Genomic DNA, 15416 nt, shown 5'->3' on the forward strand with positions numbered 1-15416 from the left:
TTTTTTTTTTTTTTTTTCCCGTAGTTAGGACAACCTCTAAAATACAAAAGAAAAATGAGAGACACATCTAAAGCATCAGCTGCGAAAAGAAGCTGGCAGGATGACGGTGGAGGAAGGGAAGGAGAGAAAAGAAAAACAAAAGCAAAGAAAGTAGAGAAACATTTGGAAAACAAATGGCCGTAATAATTAGTTCCACATAAAACCCAAGGAAACACCACCCAGTTGCAGAGTCACATGTAATGCAAAAACAGTATAGTTTCTCTATAAAAATATGTGCATTATGAAGAGAGAGTTTTTGTGGGTATATTTTTTTTTTGTCTTTTTCCTTGTTTTGTATTTCACAAATACATTATTTCTATTTATATAACTGCTGATATACAGACAATGTACAGCTCCCATCTCCTGGGCACTCCCACATAATGTGACGTCTCTAAAAGGTGCCTTTTTAAAAGTTGAGCATGTTTAAAAAAAAAAAACCCAAAACAACAAAACAACAAAACCCAAAGAGAATCCCCCAAATCCCAACCGCCACCACCTCGAACCCGAATCAATGTGACTGAGGCCGCGTAGGGGGGGAGGGAGGAACGAAGCAACCCCCCCGCACCGGCTCCACCTTCCCTTTAAAAAAGAAACCCCCAACCTCTCGCGAACCCGGTCCCCCTGCCCCGAGACCCGTCACCGTTTCGCTCAGTCGTTCGTTTGGTTTCTTTTTTGTTGTTGTTTAATTCTTTTTCTTTTTGTTTTTTTTTTTTTTTGTCGTTTTTTGCAAACCTCCACAGCGCTTAAGAACAAGTGACTGCGAAAAAGGGGGAAAAAAAAAAAAAGAAAAAAAGAGAGAGAGCTCGGCCACGGAGCCGCGGCTGCTCAGTCCCTTCGGTTTTCCAAACCCACATTGGTGTCAAGCCCTTGAGACCCCCCCCCCCCGCGTCCCCCCGCCCGCGGAGCTATACCGGCTCCTCCACGTCCTCCTCTGTCGCAACAGTCCCCGGCACCAAGTCCTGCTTCCGGAGGGGGCTCTTGGCAACGCCCAGCAGCTCTTTGCTTTTCTCGGCATTGCTCCACTGAGTTTTTAAGTGATCGGGCTTTTTGAGTTCGGGGGCCGCGGGGTCGGGCCGGGAGTCCGCGGAGGACGGCGTGGACTGGCCGCTGTCCAGCAGGAGATCCGAGAGGCTGCTCAAGGAGCCGCCATCCGACTGCTCGAAGGAGAAGTTGGGGATGGTCAGGTGCTCCCCGCGGTACGGGGGCTGGCCCCGGCGCTCCGCTTTGGAGGCCGGGTCCCCGGGCTGGCTCTCCGCGAGCTCCAGGGACTCTCGGTAGGCCGGGAACTCGCAGGACGGGGTCCTTCGCCGCAGCATGCTGTTCTCGGAGGGTTTGGTGCGGGAGGCCGCCCCGCCGTCGTCCTCCATGGGAGGATCTATAGAAATGCAGGGCGGGCTCATCTTCTTCTTCCTCCGAGCTCCATGGATGTACTCCGACTCCGGCTGGATGTGGGCAGGCGACCGCTGCTTTTCCTCCGCAGCCTCTTCAAAGCTACAGTCTCCATCGTTGATGGAGGGGCAGATCTCGATGGAGTGCCGCCTTTGGTCGTCTGCCCAGCTGGGCTTAGCTAGGAAGCCCTTCGTGTCGATGCTGTAAAACTTCTTCAAGTCCTTCTCTTTGCCGCTGCCCCTGGACAGGCTAGTTGTGCTGCAGTTCTTGAGGGGCGCTGGAGACGGGGCCGGGGAGATGAAGGGCGAAGTCGAGCGGCTCCCGGCGTCCGAGCGCTCGCCCCAGTCTTTGGCGGAGCTGTTGATGTGGCTAACCTCCTCGTCAGCCAGGTCGGAGGACTCGAAGAGGCCGCTCTCGGGGTCGGGCGGGCTGCCGCTGGGGCTGGGCGGTCGGCTGGCGACGCTGCGCTGGCTGAAGGTGTGCTTCCGCGTGTGGACGCTGGCGTGCCGGTGCGGGGAGCCCGGCGGGGAGCGCGGAGGGGTGCCCGGCAGAGAGGCAGCCGCGGGATGGAGCGGGCTCGGGGGGAAGGTGCTTTGGGACTGCTTGGCTGATGGTAGCGTCTCTCCGGGCTCCACTTGCAGGCTGTCCTTGGAGTCTGGAGTCTGCCCGTCCACGGAGTCCGTTCTAACGGCCTCCTGGAAGGTGAGGAGAGAGAGAGATGGGGCGAGAGGCTGCGGATCTCCCAGGCCGGCAGCAACACGGCGCTCAGTGATGAAACATGGCATGGGGCAGAACGGCTTGTGGGTCTAACACATACCTGGCCACCCCATCCCTGCCCTGTTGTGCCAGCCACAGTTGGGCCTTCCCTGTCCTTCTGCACGGCCTTGGTCTTGCTCTAAATTAGCACCAAATTCTGCGTCACTGCAACCAGTCTAAAGTGACATGGTGCAAGGCTGGCACCAGGCTTCTCACAGCACTGGCAAAACTGAATCAGCCATCTTCTCCCTACGCTTTGGCAATTCTTTAATAAAATAGTACATCCTCAAAGGTGAAAACAGGTAGAAAGGGCCTTTTTCCTATGTGTGACTTGCTGTCACTTAAGTATATTAAACTTTATGACACCAGAATCAGAAACATTTTGTTCTAAAGGAGGGAATTCTGCTCTCAGCTCCAAGGAAACAAATCCCGGTGATAAGAGGGGATTGGAATAGGAGAAAGGGACCCAGGCGCTTACAACGGAGAGTTCACCTCTGCGGGGTCTTTGCCTCTTACCTGTCTGCACAGCAGCTTGTTGAGAGTAGGAGATCGAGGTATGACATGTGGGGGAAGGATCTTCCACCGGTGGCGGCCTTCATGGTTGGGAGAACGAGCAGCCAGCTGGAAGGACTCTGTTGGGACTCTCAGAGAGGAACACGTTCCCACGGGCTGGGAGCGGATGGAGGTGATGGACCCTAGGAAACAGAGAGAGAACAGTCACCACCACCACTTTTGTGGTGGCTGTGAAGTTTTGAGGTAGAACCGGTGCCCACTGAGAGGGGAAAGAAAAAGCCTATCCAGGCCTGCTGACATTTCACACCTCACCATAAGCCTTGGTCAGTACCTGGATTAAAACCTCCCTTGTCCAATCTCCTACTTTAAATGCTAGGCCATATCTCATGAATGGTAGGAAGGTTACAAATAAAGTCTCCTCTGCAATTTGGCTGCATTGCACTTGGCTCTGCCCTCTGGCATACTGCCCGTTAAAAACATCATATCCCTAGGAGTGTCTATTTTCTATTTATTTCAGACGATAGGGATCTTCTCTTGCAGCTGCTATGATGTTCTGGGTGGATGGATGGACGGCCACCCGGAGCATATGGCAGCAAATTCAGGGCACGATGTGGGGTTGCATTTGAAACCCTGTAATTGCCGCTTTCCCTATAGCACTGCCTCAGGTTGGATCTGCAGAAGGACATGGCCCGTTTGAAGAATGTGGATCAGGAGAAGTCTGGTGGCTGGGCCAGGAGCCTCTCAGTCAGGACGCCTGAGATCTCTTTGCAGCACTGCCAGTGACTGGCTTGCAACCTTACACTGCTCTGCTGCAAATGCCTTGGAGGCAGTAAGAGCATCACTCAGCTTCCTCAGAGCCTCCAGAGCTCGACTTACAGCTCCAACCTGGAGCCTTGCAAAGGCAGAGGGCACCCCACCACTGACTTCTCCTGGAGGATGCTCACTGCTAGTATGCGTAGGGCAGTTTTCCCTTTCGACCAGCACACTACTGCTGTTGTCTCTCCACCTTGGTCAGACCTTGACTGAACGTGATGTGATCAGCAGCATGGAGACCACTTCAAGTGCTTTGATACTCCCTGAGCTCACGCATCAGGCAGGAATCGCTCTCTTCCTGAAGGCTCCCAGTCCCCTGGCTTAGTCTAAAGGCAATCCCTCCACTCAGCCCCTTTGCAGTGCTGCTTTACTGCAGTTCTGCTGTGTTTGAAAGAGCTCTTTTTTTTTTTGGCTGTAGGATTTATTGTGGTCATTAGCTCGAAACCCAACGTCTGTTTCTACATTGCTGCTCCATGTTAAAAACACAGCTATCCATCACTTCAAGAGATCTCGCCCAGAGGTCAGGGAACTTGAACCTGTGACAAAAGCCATCCAGACAGTTTGCAGTTGCATTTCAGAAAGAGATTTGTCATAGGGAAGAGAGAAAATTTAGCGTTTAATCATTTTTCTTTTGGAGCTTTTCTGCAGAACACCACAGAAACAGCAGAAGAGCGAGGTTCCCACCCCCCACCTGCCCCACTTCTTCCTATTTCATTTCTGGGCTCTCCAATAGCCAGAGTAACAGTCTGAGTCTGTACCATCCATGTACCAATCCAAGCTTTACGAAATGTTTTTTATGATGCAGAAAAAAAATTTGTCATAAAACTTGTCACAAACATTGTCATAAAATCAAAGCCCTCCGCTCTCCTCCCCATCCTCAGTTGGAATTTCCCTCTGTTGGAAGCTTTCCATCTAGCTCTCATATATGAAACCAAAAAGCCCTCCAAATTGCACAGTCAGGAACACTGAAAGAAGCCAAATACCTCAGGATTTGTATATTTTCCTCTTGTTTTTCTAATAAATCAGGGAACTGTGTCTAAGACCAAAATAACATAAGAACTGGTCATCTCACAATATTTTCACTGTGTAGACATCAAAATATTGGGAGAAGACCAGACATCCTTAAATGACATTGAAAAGTCCATGAAAGTACAAATGCTAATTCTAGTCTCCGTACATGCTTAGTTTTACTTTCACTGTAACTTGTGGGAAGGTCACTTAGATGGGAATTTGGCATGGTCAGGAGTAGCACAGCTCTAGGTGATGCTGACCAGGTGCATCTACCAGGTCAGAAAAAATTAGTCCCCCATTATAGCCATTTCTCAAGTTTCCTTGGAGAGAAATTTGGGAAAGATGAGAAAATTCTTGGTCAGTTCTACCCACCCCTGCCAGCATCACAGCAGTTTTATACTAGTATAAATCCTGATTTACACCCGCTACAGAGATGAAAATCATCCCCAGTAGTCCAGCCATGAAACTCAACCTCTGTTTTCTTTGCTTAGCAAAGAATTTGCAGGTGAAATAATAATAAATACTGAGCAGAGAACACTAACTGGTATCCAGAGAGTTTTAACAAATATAGAGTTACTTCACCCAAGGAAACCAGAGCAGATCTTGCCAGTCCCACCAGGCTTTGCAAACCCACTACTCATCTGTCGAAGCAGCTCTTGCATTTCAAACAACATTGAATGAAAGGAAACCAGGCTGGTAAGTTCTTGGGAGCCACTCAAGAAGCACATGTGCTTTTAGGGAGGCAGATATTTTCTTTCTTATTGATTTCTCCTTCAAATCAACTCACATAACAAAGCAGAGAGAAAGGCATTTTAGGGGAAATGTATTTGGATGCAGTTGTGTAAATGTATACTCAAAGCCTCTGCGTAGCATGCGATTCCCCGGTTGCGGGGTCTCTCCACAAGACTCATTATAGGGCCAAGCTACGGAGGCACTGGAGAGTGGTTTCTAATCTTTATGCTCCCAAAGAAACTCCCTCATCTGTGAACTCAACATATTGTGCTAAAAAGATACTGCTCTGAGACTGAAGACTGCCTGAAACAATAGCTGTAAAGGAGCTCTGTCAGGAAGTAATACCGACTCCAGAATTTATTCATGCTGATTTTATTGATTTGTATTCATGATGTCATGGCTGATCACTTCAGAAGAAATGTGCAGTTAATATCCTTTTGTTCGGCTAAGAGCTTGTTCTCTATGCCTCTCATATTGCTTGGGTGTCCCAACCTTCCCCAATCAAACAACCAAACCACCAGCTTTTTCCTGAGAAAATGCAGTTATGTGATGAAAACACAAAATTTTGCAGTGCGTGGGAAACTGCAGTCCTGTGCATGGCACCAAACCAAACACAGCAAGCCCTGGCTCACCCCATGGTCAGCGTGGGTTGCATGCCTTCCCTTCCCATCCAACCGGCCTGTGTGCAGGTGTGGAGCTGTTGTACCTGCTGCCCTGAGGGTTTGGCTAGTGCCGCACGAGGAGGAAGGGGACACTCCAGGAATGGTACCTCTTTGGGATTTGCAGGGATACGTCTCCATCTCCACCTCGTGGAGGGGGAAAGGGGCTTTTGCTGGCATCACAGGGCGGAACATGTAGCTGTCATTGGGCAAGGAGTGCATCCGGGAAACGGAGATCTTGCGGACCGTCAGCAGGTTCTGGGAGTCCTGGGGCCGCAGACAGGCTGCACCGCCCTGCAAAGCAAGGAGAGAAGGAAATATGGGTCATTCAGCATCTTGGTGGTGAATTTATGGCAATTTCCTTCTTGTCTGCTTTTTGCTTTAAGACCTTGTGCAGATGTTCCTTTTGGCATCTTACAGAGAGTTGTAGTCCTGGTGACTGCAACAGGAAACGAAGCTACTTTGCAGTAGCTTAGTAAAGAGCTCAAGTTGTGGCTTGGGTAAAACAAGGCATCGATGACCAACCACAGAGCTGACTCTTGGACAATGCAGAGAGAAAACAAGGTCCAGGAAAATGGGACTGACCCTCTACACACATGAGAAAGCCAGCAATTCTCACAGTTACGTTCTGATTTTCCAGGGGGTGTTTTCAGCGAGCGGCCCGGCCTGTGTGGCAACGACCCCTTGCTCTCAGAGCCGCTCTGGGAGAGATGGCCAAATGGCCAGTCTCAGGCCACGCTGACTGAGGGTACCAAGCGTTTCTGAAAATTCATGTATTATCCCCCCAGCACACACACATACATGGGCAGACATGTAAACATACACCCACATTAACACCTCTGCAAACACCAGGCCTCTCTCCTACAACACGGAGCATTTTGGGCACCACTGACCCCAGGAGAAGGCAGCCACATGGTGGGAGGCAGAGGGAAGGAGAAGATGGCACAGCACAGCAGCACACATGTGGGTGTGGAGTCTCCACCAGGATAGATAAGGGATTTTTATGTCTCTGTGTGTGGCTGTCCAACAGGGGTCCAGCTGGAAGTGGCCAGACAGAGCATGACTCATCATGGACCTTAACCCCCTCCAAAGCGCCTGTCCCCTCACTCCTTCTCTGAGGCCCTCCTCACTTCTGCGAGGTCACCTCAACAGCACACGTCTCACAGCACATTTATCCTGGGGGTTCAGAAAGCTTTAGGGACTCAAATGATGGTTTGCTGATGGAGCAGCCGTGAGAGGAGGTACCGCGACGCGGCCAAGTGTATGGAGGAGTGCGAGCCCGTGGAACAGGATCTGCAACCTGGCACCCTGCCCCAAGGTTTTAGTTCTAGACACATTCCCCTCACGATTTACCAAGTTATCTAAAGTACGACTAATCGCTCTAGTTCTCTTTTAACGTCAGCCTCCCGGTGACTGATTGAAAACATTTTCCCAGCTGCATGTCTTAAATTATATGTATTTTGCTTTGCTCCACCAGGCTGTTTTCCCTCTGTGCTAGCAAAATCTGGGCCTGAGATCTCTCGCTGGATAGTTTGGAGGTCACCAAGGATCTGGTTAAATCTGTTTTTTCCATGCATTCCTGATTCACGAATTTCTCTCCTCAGATTCCCTAAAGAAACACATCCTGAGACAACTTACTTGATGCTTCTACCCCATTGAACTTGGTTGCGAAGACAGGGGGATCAGCAGCAGTTATTTACAGGTAGTTGGCATCAAGTGCTAACTGTAGACTTGCCCAGCAGACCTATGGGTGCAACCCAGAGCTTTCATCTACTATATGAATGCATCAGCAATGTGGGCTGTGCCAGTTGGCCTTTGGCCATCACAACTAATAAGCTATCAGCTTCGCAACACCTGAGCCGAATACAGACGGGCAATCGTTAAAACCCTGCTGCCACAAAGGGGAAAAAAGGCCTTGTTCCCCTTTTTCAGCAGTCTAACAGAAGAATCATAGTATTTTTCTATCAAATCTCAGTTCCTGTTTACAGGCTTTTGAAATGCTCTTTGCTGGCTGGGACAAGTGAACAAAAATCTCCTCTTGACATAAGCAACTGTGATTTTTAAGATTTCACTTACTGAGATCCAATTAACCTAGGGACTCAGGCAAATTTCTGAAGGTTTCAAAGGCACTATTAGAAATACTTTGAACCATGGAAATATTAGGCATGTGCAAGAAGCTTGTTGGCTCACACTTGGTGTGCTGCTCTCGACAAACTGGAGAATTTGGGGACACACCAAAACTCCTGCTTGGTGGGAAAAAGCCTGATGCACTCAGGAGCCTGATCCCGTGCCCTGGGAAATCAATGCAGCTCCCTCAAATCCCATGAATGTCCAACCTGGACCGGCACTGCTGGGACTGCCTTTGGTGAATGCTGCATGCTGGCGCCAACCCACGGCGGCAGCGAGGGGGCTGGTGTCCCCCTTCGAGGCAGGGAGCATCCCAGGCACCTGGACAGAGATGTGCAAGGTGGGAGTCTGCTTGCTGTGGGACCCCTCTCAGGCCGAGCAGAAAGGCAATAAATTGACTGCAGAGGGCCTTAGTGATGCAGCTCAGAGACCTCAGTTAAGCCTCTTAAATCAGTGAGCCAAGCTCCTGTGCCTGGGAATCAATAATCTATTGGAGCTCTGATTTTGCTCTGGTGCAGAGGGAACACAAGAAAAATGATCCTGCAAATACCTCAGCAGGACACGACCCTTCCTGGGTGATTAAAGAGTCAGAAGTTACTCTGTAAGCAAAGGAGATTTGCAGGATATTCTGGAACGGGGAATGCTGTTACTCCTCAGAGGTCTGGAGCCAACAGCCTGCAAACAAGCTATGGGCATAATTCCCGGAGGAAGGGCTCCTCCTGACCCCTCTCGCCCGTCCTTGCCAAAGGCGTGCGTCTCCAGCACTGCGAGTGAGCTCAGCCGCCTCCCGCAGCCTCCGTGATGGGGAAGGGAGAAGGTGAACAAGGGCAGGAGATAAATCTCGGCCTGTGCGTGCCAACGGTGCATGCTCCTGCACAGGCCAATTCCGGTGGCATAAGGGGTCGCTTCTGTTGGTCCCCACAGAGATAACAAACTCTCTGCTCTGACAGAAGAAACCCTGGGACCCCTTGCAGTTGCATTTACAAAGTCCCAGTTATTGCCTGTCTCTGAAGGATGCCTTTTGCTGTGTTCTCCTTTTGATGCTAACACAAAGCCCCTCAGTCTCCAGGTGGTGAAGCTAACAGACACCCTGCGGAGCTACGAAGAGGCACTTCTTTGTGGATTATTCCTTCATTTGGCTCGCTCCCTTTCTTGCACAGGGAAAACCTGCTTGGACATCAAGAGCTGAATCTGAGCGCAGAATTTGCTTGGAGATCTGGCTAGATACTTGCTAGGTGCCTTGAGTCATGATAGAAATCAGAAATAAAGGGGAAAACAGCCCAGCTGTAAAGCAGATTAATGCTGGGTGGCTGCCGCATGTTCTCTTTGATCACAGCAAATGTGCTCTCCCTTGCAGCATGCACATCTTCTAGGCAAAGTGCTACGTAGCCTCTAGCTCCCTCTTCCAGGCTCATTCACTTTCAATGCCAAATGATGGTGGCCAACTCCGTAGCTTCTTGATTTAGGGTGGGCATGTTCCAGGCATGTCCTGAGAGCTCCCCATCAGCTGAGAGCTGGGAGAGGGTCACTCCTGTGGGGACATGCATTTGTTTCTGTAAGGCCACAGCAAGAGCAAGCTTGAGTGGTAACAGCACCTTCAGCCAGGGAAGGGGTCTCTGGGAGGCAGGACAAGTGAAGGAAGAGATGGAAAGGAAATGTTCACCAGGCTGCTCCAAAGGGCATCCAAAGATGAAGTGCAGCAGCCAGCGCAGACGTGATGCCATGCTGCCTTTCATGTGGCAATGTGATGGGACAGCCAGAAGTGCCCCCTTGGGGCAGCTGCTGATCCACTTCAACAGGCCCCTCCAGCTGCCCTGGGCTGACTGCAGAGACCACCCTGCTGGGAGGCTCACATCAAGGTCTGCTCACCTGGTGGTGGCCCCAAACTGACCCTGGTTTTGAAGGAAAAAGACTGGAAGCAAAGACCATCAGTGCAGGAAATCGCCTGCTGTTAGCACATGCTTCAAAGGTCATTTCTTTCTCAGCGTGCAGGAGAGACTGTGGCTCGATGTGACTCACCGGCCCTCCTTGGTGCATGTCTGAGGCTGAGAGCATGTTCTCGTGCCCATCTGAGGACATCTGGAGCTGATTTGCCCAAGGAGGGCAGGGCCGAAGGGCGTTGTAAGGCAGCAGGGCAAATCTACGCAATACCCTTACGTGATGTGAACGGGCACCGGCCCGTGGTGCATAGAGGAGGCAGTGAGCAGGGGGGCTTCCAGCCCGTCCGGTCTGCTGGGTGATCTCCCCAGAGCAGCTCCTGAATCCATGGCTCCGCTACTAGCTGAAAGCCTGCCACAAGGTTGTGTATGGTGGGTAAACCAGGACACTGACTGTCATCTCACAGATCCACAGAGCCTGCAGCGCCCAGGCTGTGACAATGTGTGTTGATTTACTTACGCCTTCCTGTCTCCTCGATACTACACTATAAACAAGTTCTTATAGTAACAGTAAAAAAACCCAAACTGGTCTGTGTTTCTACTGCAAACCAAGAGAAGACTCTGTGCGGGCCTCCAGCTCTAGCTATACCATTTGAAAACAAACTGCTTAAATATCACACTATACATTAAACGCAGGATTTTTTTTTTTTTGGCTAAAAAGAGTATTTCATTTGTGTCCCATATAAGACTGCTGGCAGAATCGTTTAGAACATGCTTTTTGCTTGTCTACTGAACACGCAAAGGCAGTACAAAGGACAGAGGATGGAAAAGACTGTTCTGGCTGTGAAGCGACAGGTTTAGGACAATTCACACACCACCGCTAGCTGCACAGCACCAAAGCACAACGCCACAATGCAGAAGCAACGGCACAGCATCATTCACCTCAGCCTCGCGGCCTGGGGTTTTGTGGGAAGGTGTCAGGACATGGTGGGAAACAGAGCAGAAGGACGAGATTTCCATCATGGGAGTCTCTCCCCCCTCCAGCGTGTCTGAGTCTGGGATGGCTAAAGACACATTCTCACAGCTCAGCGCCTCCTTCAGGTACAAAATTGGGGAGATAAAAAGCATCAGTAGCAGAGCAAGGCTGGGTCTTACGCTTCAACCCCTGTGTTTGCCCCTACTTGCCCCATTCAGCCAGAACAGGAAGGAAGAGAAAAGAAAACGCAGGCTGCAGAAATGGCAAGAAAATACAGAGTGTCTTGTAACACCTTCCAGGGTATCCATGCCCACCATCAGTGGCAGGATCAGCCACACTGAGCCCTAAGGATTCACCCTCTTCAGTGCAGCTAGTGGGGACCACACTACTGAGCTGCCAGCCGCCCAGGCCTGCCTGGAAACACCTGCGCGTCAGAGATGCATCACCGCGATCCAGCCCTGCTGAGCATGGTGCCAGGCAGGATGCTCCTGCCTCGCTGCCACAGAGGGGAGGAGAAGCCCTGGCTTGTAAATCCTCACCTGGATTCAAGCAATCTCATCCTCAGTGGGAAGTCTGCACTCAGCTGTCTGCTCACCGTGTTCTCTGTCTGAGGCGTGTTACCTCTCACCGCGGGGTTTCTATGGCTAAGAGGAGGCTCTGCACACAAAGTGAACAGCCCTGTGAAGAGCTCAGGGCTCCTAATTTGCTCAGGAGATACTGGCAGATCAGGAAAGCTCAAGGAGACTGAGCCTGTGCAGCAGGATGTGCCCTCTCTTCCCCCAAAGAGAAAAGCAACCTGGCTGTTTGTGGTGCATCTTCCTGCAGAAATTTCTATTAGAAACTACATTCAAATAACGAATTCCCCATTGCCATGTAACTAAATTCCTTTTTACTTAACTTAATAGAGTCTGATGGATTTTACAAAATCTAATTTAATGTAATTTAATCTCAAATCCCCCATTGATTTTGTGGTAGATTTATTTGTGATCACAGTCACAAAGCAATTCTCTATTCAGTCTTAATCATATGCTGCTGACATGAGATGAGACAATCACCTCACGCCTCTCCTTCCCCCTGACTTCTGATTGCCCTATTTTTCTAGAGGCCTAACAGAAATCAGAGAGCAGGCAGTGTCTGGAAAACAAACCCGGGGACCTCCAGCTTCTTGCTGGGGAAGTCTGACAATTCCCCGAGTCCAAACTGGCCGTGCCCTAAGCAAAGCAGGAGCCAACGGGGAGTTGCGTGCTTATGTCAGTGCTGGACTGCCCTTCTGAGCTGTGTGCTGGGATTTTCAACACATGCAGAATTCAGAGAGATTTGGGCTTCTGAAATACTTAGTGCTTCTCTGGAAATCCCAATGTGGGATTAAAAAGAAGCTGAATGGGGTTACTGTGTCGGTGTGAAAGGAATTTATGCCACCCCTTGCCATGCGGGACAGGGTTGTCAGAGCCGGGGTGCCCAGGGTTTTATGAGATGCCTCCCAAGGGTTGTGGGCCATGCTGAAATGACAAGGAAAGATGCGTTGGCTAGGGGAACAGGGTGGGGGCGTGTGGCTGCTATGCTTCTGAACTTAAAATCCACAAACTTTGAATGACTCCTATTAGAAACAGCAAGAGATGAACTTTCAACACTCCCCTCCAAGGACAGGCAGGACAGTGTTAGCCGTGGAGAGCACGTGCCATGTGGCCTCCCACCTTGGGGAGCCCTCCCGAGATGACTCAAGACATGGAGGTGATGGTGACGTCCCTACCATGGTAGGAGCTGGGAGAGCTGCCTTTCTCCCTCCCTGCCCTGTCTCTTTGGCTCTGTGTCACTTGGATCTGACTGCCTGATGATGACACGGAAGTGACTGGCAGGAACTGGCCCTCTGCCCCAAGCAGAGGAGAAGCAGACGCCTTGCAGGAACTGTTACCAGGGCTTGGTGCTTCGCCTGCATTGCCAACTCCGACTTCATGGTCTCCTGACTTCTGTAGGGTGCCCTGCCATCCGGGGCCACAGTGCCTCCCCTGCTCCCTCCAGTAGCTGAGGTGGTTGCTCCTCTGGACATCTCCAGCTCGATCTCTGCATCCATCTCAGCATCCTCCTTGGCCTCCTTGTTGCTCTCCTCCAAGTGCTTCATCAGCACTGCCACCACCACGTTGACCAGGACAAACTGTGCGATGAGGACAAAGGTGACGAAGTAGACAGGAGAGATGACAGGCAGGTAACTGAGGCAGTGCTTGTCTTCCCGGGTGCATTCCCGGAGAGTGTCCTGAAACAGAGAGGGAGAGGTGGGGGATTGCAAAGAGCTGGGGCTCTGAATACTGAAACCTCACAGACAACCTGTTGAGGACTGAAAAGCATAGTAACATATCCCAGACACAACGGCTTGGGGGTGCAACCAAAACAGAAGAAATTGTGGGCCCTATGGATTACATCATCCACAGTACAGTTCTTTAACTCTGGACCCAAAGAGGAGAATTGTGTTATGTTCCAAAGGCACAGAGCACACGCTTACTCCTATCAGCCGCAAGAACTGGGGCAATTTTTTAGAAATTTAATTTATACGCTGTAGAAGTATAATTTAAATGCTAAAAAAAAATGAAGCTTCAGGTTGGACAAGACTTATGCCAAGTTATCTCTTGAAAATACCTCCGGATTTTAAATTAAAGAGTTTAATTTTGATATTTTTAAAAGGAAACTTTCTTTGTTTTTAAAGGCCTGTTTTGACACAAGGGGTGCCTAAATTTGTTTAAAATCTGTTTCTATGTTTCTACTGACAGAGAGAAGTACCCAGACAGAGATTGCACACACCTTCATGATACCATTCCAGTTGTCCCCTGTTGACACCCTGAAGAGGGTGAGAAAGGCCATGCCGAAGTTGGTGAAAGTTGCGTGTCGGCTCAGACCTTCGCAGGGATTTTCTTCACTGCAGTCTGCAGGAGAAAGAAGTGGAAGCAGGTCAGTGAAGCCAGGTTTGCCAGCTCTCATTTACATTCAGCCTTTTTGGTTCATCAGCATCTACAGCACGCAGTTGGGACACCTGATATCTGGGCTTTCTTCACGGCCGTGACGTTGTGGCCTGTTGTATCCAGAGCTGCCTCCCTGCACCTGGCTGCAAGACCCTGAGATACATCATGGTGATCCACAGCATCAGGGAAGACCCTGGCTGCTAACAGACAATCTCACCACAGCCTGCAACTACTGAAGCCGCTACCGAGACCAAGGAGCCAAACTCTTCCCAGTGGAAGCAGACAATATCCTACCTGCAGGATGCTGCAGCCCTGGGACAGGTCACCAGAGAGCTGGGGGAGCTCCATCCTTGGAGGTTTTCAAGATTTGGCCGGACAAAGCCACAGCTGCCCTGATCTAATGGTGATGCCTCTAGTGGGAGGTTGAATGGGGGTCTCCAGAGGTCCTTTCCACCAACATTTCTGTGATTCTCTTGACTTTGCCCCAACAGGCAGAGCCAGCATAAAGTGATTTAAAAGGAGGTAGAAACAAGCCAGGTGTTGCTGTGCTGTCTCAATAAATACTGCTCTACAGTATGCTTTGTCTATTACTCTCTTGATTATGTTCCTTGTCTTGATTATTTTTTACAGACACATCCACCATAAGGGATATTTCACCGGAATAAAGTGGAGCAATTTGACATTTTTTCCCCCTGAGAGTTAATATACTAATGAATGTAAATTGACCACATGAAATGTCCCTCCTTCCATAAAACATGGGCTCATTAAACTTTCATTAGGATAGGCAGCAATGCCTCCTGCAAGGGCGTTTATTTCAGAGGCAAATAGGAGGGAAAAACAAAGCAAAAAAAAAAACAACAAACCCTCCACAAATGACCAGCCTTGGGGGGAGTGAGGTATTAGCAGTTCTTAGGCTGACCTAACAGCAGTGATTTGGAAGAGGAAGAGAAAATATTTCTCAAACAAAGAAGGGAAGGGAAGGGAAGGGAAGCGGTGTGCTGACTGCCTGCAGTTTGGGTGCTTGCCCCAGATGAGATCAGGGCTCTTCCAATCTCTGACCACACGCTACGGTTACTCAGTGGCTGGCATTAACAAGGGGTGCGTATGGAAACACAAAAAGGATTCAGAGCAGCAGAAGGTGTCTCTGTGAATAAGGCATTCTTCATCTCAGTGGATGAACAAATACATACCTATATATTTATGTATGCAATATAAAAAATGCACAGTATTTCATCTGGGGTGGATGCAGAACCATTTTTTTTCCAGAATTTGTGGAGACTGAAAAATAAATTGTCTTGGGTTGAAAGAAATATTTTGCTTTCAGGCATTTGTAATACGAGGAGAGGGCTGGACTCATAAAGGGGATTAATGACAGCAATAAAATCACCGGGGAGAAAAGGCCCTTCTGTTGCTCTTGAAGCCCTAATTGGGATGTGAGCACTGAGAGGGCTGCAAGAGGGGAGACTTGTCTCCTTCGAAGCTGGGCAATGTAGGGCTACAGAGTCTTTCCTCTCTGACTCCACCTGATTTTCTTTTGAATGGTGGACACGTTCATGACCAGCTCTGCAGTATC

General features: G+C 49.9%; 1 protein-coding gene across 1 annotated transcript in view; it reads right to left on the reverse strand.

Annotated features, from left to right (window-relative positions):
• Nucleotides 1-15416, reverse strand: part of CACNA1H (calcium voltage-gated channel subunit alpha1 H) — a 255797-nt gene that overhangs the window by 910 nt on the left and 239471 nt on the right. The window contains exons 31-35 of the mRNA XM_067305989.1: nucleotides 13686-13807; nucleotides 12805-13143; nucleotides 6023-6206; nucleotides 2701-2879; nucleotides 951-2123 (exon numbers count right to left, since the gene is read on the reverse strand). Of these exons, the coding sequence (XP_067162090.1) occupies nucleotides 951-2123; nucleotides 2701-2879; nucleotides 6023-6206; nucleotides 12805-13143; nucleotides 13686-13807 (1997 nt within the window). The remainder of the gene's footprint in view (nucleotides 1-950; nucleotides 2124-2700; nucleotides 2880-6022; nucleotides 6207-12804; nucleotides 13144-13685; nucleotides 13808-15416) is intronic.

This window comes from Apteryx mantelli, chromosome 16, assembly GCF_036417845.1.
Source record: "Apteryx mantelli isolate bAptMan1 chromosome 16, bAptMan1.hap1, whole genome shotgun sequence".
Classification (NCBI taxonomy): domain Eukaryota; kingdom Metazoa; phylum Chordata; class Aves; order Apterygiformes; family Apterygidae; genus Apteryx; species Apteryx mantelli.